Below are 7,265 nucleotides of genomic sequence, written 5' to 3'. Positions count from 1 at the left end.
ATATATATAACTACAAAAACTGTACATCAAAGACAATTAAGTACAGGATTCCTGACTAAGGTATTCTATAACTAACATCCATCTCCTTTTAATAAATAGGCAATTTCAGTTGTGCCTGGGCAGTCATGTATTCCATCATGTGGAATACAGATGTTTGACTTTTTGTAACCATTGAGCAATTGTGGGAGTCTTCATCCAGTTAATAGTGATCACTATTGCGCACTTTGATCTGTTGATTTAGATGTTTTTTATGTTATTATATTGTGACTCCATCTGTGCGTAATTGCGCACGGCGAGAGAGGTTAACTTGTGGGAATGAAAAGTGTGAAATAAACTTTAAAGTTATTTAAAGGAAGGTTTATATTTTTCTCACCTTTTCATAATTAAATCCTGATGTATTTTTCAACCATTTTATTACTATTACAATATGGAGTTTGAATCACTCTTGGAATCTAAATGCATGATATTTGCATAACGAAATAAGGTCCACACTTATTTCGTTTTTATTCGTTTTGAAGCTTGAAATAAGAATGAAATCACCAGTGTCACACAGATCCAAACAGATATTTATTAAAACGACAAATTGATAAATGAATACATGTTTTGTTCATCTGAAGGAGAACTGACTTCATTATAGCTACGTCTTGACAAAAATGTTTCAAACATACACGCGCACACACACACACTCAAACACACGCACACACACACACACACACACACACACACACGCACACACACACACACTTTGTAGAGGTCCACGTATGTTTTAACAATTTACATTGTGCATGTATCCACATATGTACAAAAATCCATTTATTATGATACATTTAATTTTCAAACAACAGAAAAACATTTCGAAATAAAAATAAATAACAAACTTGTTACAAAATTAAAATCCACAATTTTTTTTTTTAACAAACCTAAAAAAGGAAAAAATCAGGCCTTTTTCTTTTGATGTGCAAGTAAAAAAAGTTTCTTCAGAGACTAAAAATATAGGCTATTTTTGTTGTGTAAGGAGGGGGGGGGGGGAAATGTGCTGCATATAGTTTGGTCCCATATAATCTTGTATACGCACATTTATCTATTTATATCTTTTTACAATACTCAGTGAAACACACAAATTCAATAGCTGATTAGATCTCTCACAAAAAACTCCAGTTATACGTCCAGTTATGACAAACTCTACATAAGACTTGTTCGACACAATGAAAATCACAGTCAAAAAAAAAAGAAAGAAAAAACTCTGGAAAGCGTGGTCACACCATGGTGATTTTTGTGACTGGGTGTGTTTTTATATTGCACATACTTACATAAAAGTATAAATTACTTCACTATAACCATGTCTCCAAGTCTCTCCTGCATGGGGAATATTTCGGCGGTGTGTTAGTGAGAGTGTGGCCGCTCTAAGTGCACTCTGGACCGGACGACTCTTCTGACAAGGACCGCTGTGCTCTAAAGTTATCAAACCCATTTTCATCCACTGACAAACAATTCCCTGCAGAACTATAGCCCTTTTTCTTCTTACCTCTCCTCTCCTCCATCTTGATAGTATCGTACAACCCTTGTGGAGCCTCCTCTAACAGGTTATCTCTCTCAGAATGAGATGGTTTCATTTGGCACACGTTGCGCAGCAGCAGCAGAGCTGGTGCGTAAAGCACATTGACAAGACCCATGCCCAAATTAAGCTGCACAAACCCCATATTGTGCACGATCTGACCTGCCACTATAGGACCCATTGCATATGCAACAGAATAAGAAATATCTGCTATTGCATAAACACTCCCATACACTGACACATGACGCACGTCCACTAAAAACGCAAGTGTTGGCAGCAAGGCAGTGTCTACTAGTGCGATTCCAAAACAGATGCCACACAATGGTGCAATGAGCTGCCCAAAAGTTTTGCATGCAGGTACAGTGCAGGAGCTCGCTCCTATAATAACCATACCCAGTGCACCGTAGAACCACTGCAGATGTGGATGCTTAGCTGCAAGTTTGACTGTTAAATACACACCGAGGACGTGAGGGAAGAAAGCTGGGAGCCAGGTGAGCCCCATCTCCCACTGAGTGGAGTGCATGGTGCTCTCCATCCAGTTGGCAATGGTTGGCTCCAGAAAAGCCAGTGGGATGTTGCAGACTGTCAGTGCACCGGCCACTACTGCTATGTAAGGGTCAACCATGAGCTTGTATATGGGTGTCCCTATTGGCATGTTCTCTCTAGTCCTGTTGGAGAAAGGCTTGATGATAGTCAGCAGCAGAATACCATCAGCCAGACAGATGAGGGCGAGCACAATGAAGGGCACTTTCTTGCCCGCAAACTCGTACAGGATCCCTCCAAATGGAGGCGCCACCAGACTCCCGAAAGAGATGAACGCCAGTGCAATGCCCAGTGCAGTGCTCCTCTCAGACTCCTCCGTGTATTTGTCAGCTATCATGGCGATTCCAGATGTGTCCGCGAACGCAGAGCCAAGACCTTGCAAACTTCTGGCCACAAACAGGGTCGCGTAATTCTCCGCTATTGCAAAAATGCATGTGGACACAAACATGACAGTGAGTCCAATTAAAAGAGGAATGTCATATCCAACCCTGTCTATGAAAGTGCCAGACAGAGGGTTGACTAGCAGCTGCAGGATGGCTTTGGATGCAAAAAGCACTCCTATCTGGATGTCTAAATTGTTCCTTTTTTCTTGGCTTGTGCTGTTTGCTGCTGCAGATGATGAAGAGTTTGGGTGCAACACTACGTGAACGTGCTCTGACTGCTCGCTCTCCAGCTCTGCGAGATAGTCTGGAATAATTGGCACGATTACCATGTAGAGCATGTTGTCCAGCAGGAGAGCCACGCAGACGATCACTAATATGATCCGTCTTTGCTGGTGAGGATCCTTCATGGCTGTGCCTAACTGCTTGGTTCTTTCTCCCATCTCGGACAGTTTCACTGCGGCTGATTTCACCAGCCCAGATGATGATCCTCCTTCTCCTTCTTCATCCATGATGTGTGCTTTTTTTTATGATGTTCTATTCAAAATTGTAAAAAATTGTGCTTCTCCCAGTCTGCTGCACGATTGTTCAACACCTCGGATGTCTCATTTGATGCTCTCCATCCTCACCTCGCCTGTGCGTAAAAGGGAGAGAGGCGAAGAAGGTTGAACTTGGCTGCCTCATCGGTGATGAAGATGGCTTGTTCCTCAAGTTTCCTCAACGTGTCTTCAACCTCAGCCACATCCGATGTTGTTTCATGATCTCCCAGAGAGGTGACGTGGTGGAAATGGTAGAAATTTCTGCATCTTTAAATGGCAAAGTTTGTTTTTTTGGTTACATATTTGCATCACCAAACTCCTCTCGCCTCTGTGTCCATACCTCCTATATCACCTGTGGCACTTTTGCGCTCAAGCTCTGAGACCTACGAGTGACTTCGTGGCCATTTGGTGCACATTAACCCTATTTTAGTCCCCTTTTTTTGTCTCCTCTTTTTCACCAAGAGCGATGACGCATCACCAGCTTTGCCCCCAAGTGGATCCCTTCGCCACTTGCCTCCTTTATGTTAATTTTCCAACCCATGGCAGCAAATCACTTCAACCAATAAGAGCCAGTGCAGTGAGCACCATGCACATCACACGACCCCCTCTTTACAAGAGCCTGGAAGAAAAGGAGGCTTTCTTATTCTTAATGTCCAGTGTGTGTGTGACTCTGGACTTTGGTGTTATTCTTCAATGCTTCTATATAAATGCATAGACTTTTACGCACAAGGCACAGCTGGGATATCTGCAGCAATAAATCTTTTACCAGAGAAAATCTATCTGATATTAATCTCAAGATAAGATACAACCACTTACAGTATACATAGGTAGCCTATATATACATCTAAAGACTTTAAACACCGTAAACATAAATAAAACAACTGAAAACCACTGAGTCTCTATACATGTAGACGTTTTTGGAAATTAAAATATTAAAACTTGATCAAATATTCAATTCAGTACATTAGAATAGCTGCTTAAATTGAAAAAAAGTTTGTAGTCTACTATATTTTTTAAACGTATACCAGACATGAACTCATAAACGACCGACTGCTGCAGGAGCTGAAGAGATTTCAGCACCACGAGGCTGTGGACAGCTCCCATCACCACAGACACACAGGACATTCTCACTCACTTTATGAATGAAATTTGTTTTTTAAATTTAGTCAAGGAACCAAAACATGCCAATTATAATTATATTAAAACTGTGTAATGACATTTAAATGAACTATGGCATGCAGCTCTTATGTCCTGAGATGGAATCGTGTCAAACAGTAAGGGGATGTGAGGACCTGGTTAGATTTCACACAAGACACTGGCGACACCTTGTGGTGGAAATCTACAAGTACACCCATGAAAAAATCTAATTGTCCATGAAGTTATAAAATGAAAATATATTTTTTTACATCATTACAACCAACTTAATGTTAATCCTCGTTATCAGTTTAGTTTGATTATTATAATTGTTTTGCCATCTATGGCTACATTCCTATTTTAGATTAGTTCATTTTATTATGGGATAAAAACAACAACAATAAAACAACAAGATTTTTATTTTCCATCATGTTAAAAGTATAAAAGGCTTGTTTATTTTTTCATGTCCTAAAAATCATCCCATTACCACATCTGTGATTTTGTCCATGAAGTTAAAAGATAACTACATTTTTACATCATTACAACCAACCTAATGGTAATCCTCGTTATCAGTTTCCATCAGTTTCCATCATGTTAAAAGTATAAAAGGCTTGTTTATTTTTTCATGTCTTAACTAGAACTATTATCATTTGCCAGTAGAGGGCGATGAAGACTTGCAAATAATAATAAATGTGTAAAACACTGGGTGGCACACACCAAAACTCTACACTTGTAAAGATTGTATACTGTTATTTGTTCCCCTATGAATAAAAAATAAATTTGGACATTTAAAGATCAAATAGGTCATATTAGATTCGCAACTTTACAATTTACAATTTACAATAATTATGAAAATACAGAAACAATAACTATGAAATTATGTCTCACATGCTATTTTTTCCTACTTTATTTGACCTCACTCTGTGAGAGAATGCATCTGTTTCTACCAAATGTGACTTATGTTGCAGTGCTTTTATTACAGATGTTAGTATTGTTTGTGTAGCAGCCCCAGCGATGACAGCATCGTTTTCATTTAAATTGTTAATATCAACTATGATGATTACTGTTATAAAACAGCATATTGGATGATGATGTCAGTCGACAGCGGAGGGGTGTTTCCAGTGTGTTCAGTGGATTATTTGATGCAGAAAAGGCAACATTAATACACCAACAGGAGGATTAATACACCACAGGAAATAACTGCCCAATTTCACTAATGAGAGAGGCTTGGCACAGCAGCAACCATTAGATAAACACACTGCAGTTTTTTTAATATACAGATTTCATACGAGTGGCAGTGCAGATATGTGACTAAATAATGTCTAACTCTAATCTAACAGTGTCTGCAGCAGTTCAGAGTGTCAACTTTGTCTTCTGGGTTGAGATAAGGACGGTGTGAAGACGGTGTGAGAGAGGTTTAAACAATGAGGCCAGAAGAAAGGCTGTCTGTAAAGGCTAGTGACGCAAATATGATCTAATCCAGATTATACTCTGGAGAACAATCCTTTAAAAGTTATTCTAAGAAAAATCCACAGGAGATGTGTCTCATCTTTGACACCATTTGTTGTTGTGTTAAAATCAAAATATCAGTCGGTGAATGACAAATCATTATGGCTTACAGTGACACACAGACACAGACGCATGCAGCGTTATGTAAGATCTTTGTTTTTGTCATGTGACATGTCTCCTCCTGTCATCTAATCTGACCCGTGGACTGTAACGTGTAATGTTTAATGTGGGATTTACTCTGACCTTTGTTTTTCTTTTCTATGTCGCTCTCAGCTGAGTGATTATTTAACATCAACCATTGTGCTTATCGGGCCAATACAAAGTTGATCATTAACTTGGGAGTTTATGCGAACATTGTTTCCCTCTTCTTTCAATTGACCTCTGTACTTCAACTTTTACTCCGTAAAGTCTGTTATGTTCTGATTATTTATTCATTTCCCAAATTGTAACTCAGCAGCGGCTCTTAAGCATTTATACAGGTCATCAGTCGGCATAAAATAAAGTGCTCTTAAACCATAATCCTCCTTTTTAAAATAGATTTTTGTAGAAACACAAAATCTATAGCTTTAAGAGTTTCAAAATGGGAAAGGTAAGCTGCACCGACAGCATTTTTTAATGTTATTTTGTACTGTTTTGGAAATTTAAATAATAATTCTTTTATCATAGATCTTGAGGTCCATAGCTATCATTAATGAGGTCATGTCCTCAATATTGTTTCTCGGAATTTAGGGGGTTTTGGGGGATTTTTTAAGGCTCGTTTAAATATTTTAAATGTGAATATATTTGTCAAAAACAATTAAGGGTTTTATCATTTTTTTTATTATTGTACTATCATTTATAATTTAATTTATAATATTTCTACACCTGAGTTATATTCCTTGCAGTGTGCAGAAGGCTTGGAAGATCAAATATATGTACTGTTTGATTGGACAGTTGAGTTGGATAAAATATGAAAGAAAAATGGTCAAATGGTCAAATGTTGTTGTTTTTTTGTGTGTGTTTATTAGTAGACGATGCAGAGGCTTAAAAGTTTGTATCACCCCTACAGAGTGCGCTGTTTGGATAGTACCACTTGATTGAGATATTTTAGTGGGTTAGGGTTGCACCAGGTGAACTCATGACTTCAGTATTTCTAAATTTCTGGCTAGAGCCCCGTTTATCTGGTGCTCTTAAGGTCAAAATCTGACTCTGATTAACTAAATCTGTCTGAACATGTCACATGCGTGCACGTGTGTGTGATTGGGCTGCTGTTTTTTGCTGTGTAAGGTTTTTTTGTGACAGATGTTTATTTTTTTTACACCAGCTGTCGTGACCAGCATCAGATTTAACACACTCATGTTTACTATTCAAGCACAGACGGGAACATCTTCACCTCACCTTGTGCGTGGATGGTAATCCTTACTCTACGTAATGAAAAGGGTTGTAGTCAGATTTAGTCACTTACACAATGTGTTGTAAGAAAGCTCACTGAGCTGTAGCTGTCTGTCACAGGTTGTTCTCCTTTCCTCCTGTGAGCTTGTTGCTGTTACGGCTGCTTCTATCTACAGCTCTGATCGAATTAGACTAGTCCACTTGTCTTGTAATCAGCTGTCAGTCAATGGGACG

The 7,265-nt window shown here is 38.7% G+C and overlaps 1 protein-coding gene across 1 annotated transcript; it reads right to left on the bottom strand.

Moving 5' to 3' along the window:
* Window positions 1–705: 705 nt before the first annotated feature.
* On the bottom strand, window positions 706–3,580 carry slc18a3b (solute carrier family 18 member 3b). The gene has a single exon (XM_074619331.1). The coding sequence runs from the start codon at window positions 2,988–2,990 to the stop codon at window positions 1,404–1,406; it is 1,587 nt and encodes a 528-aa protein (XP_074475432.1). The 5' UTR covers window positions 2,991–3,580; the 3' UTR covers window positions 706–1,403.
* Between the last annotated feature and the right edge of the window lie 3,685 nt (window positions 3,581–7,265).

The sequence above is a fragment of the Sebastes fasciatus genome, chromosome 20 (assembly GCF_043250625.1).
Source record: "Sebastes fasciatus isolate fSebFas1 chromosome 20, fSebFas1.pri, whole genome shotgun sequence".
Lineage (NCBI taxonomy): Eukaryota > Metazoa > Chordata > Actinopteri > Perciformes > Sebastidae > Sebastes > Sebastes fasciatus.
This window is presented reverse-complemented; position numbering and strand designations above follow the sequence as displayed.

Coding starts and splice junctions, on each gene's coding strand:
- slc18a3b (XM_074619331.1), bottom strand. CDS start 2,990: ATGGATGAAGAAGGAGAAGGAGGATCATCATCTGGGCTGGTGAAATCA.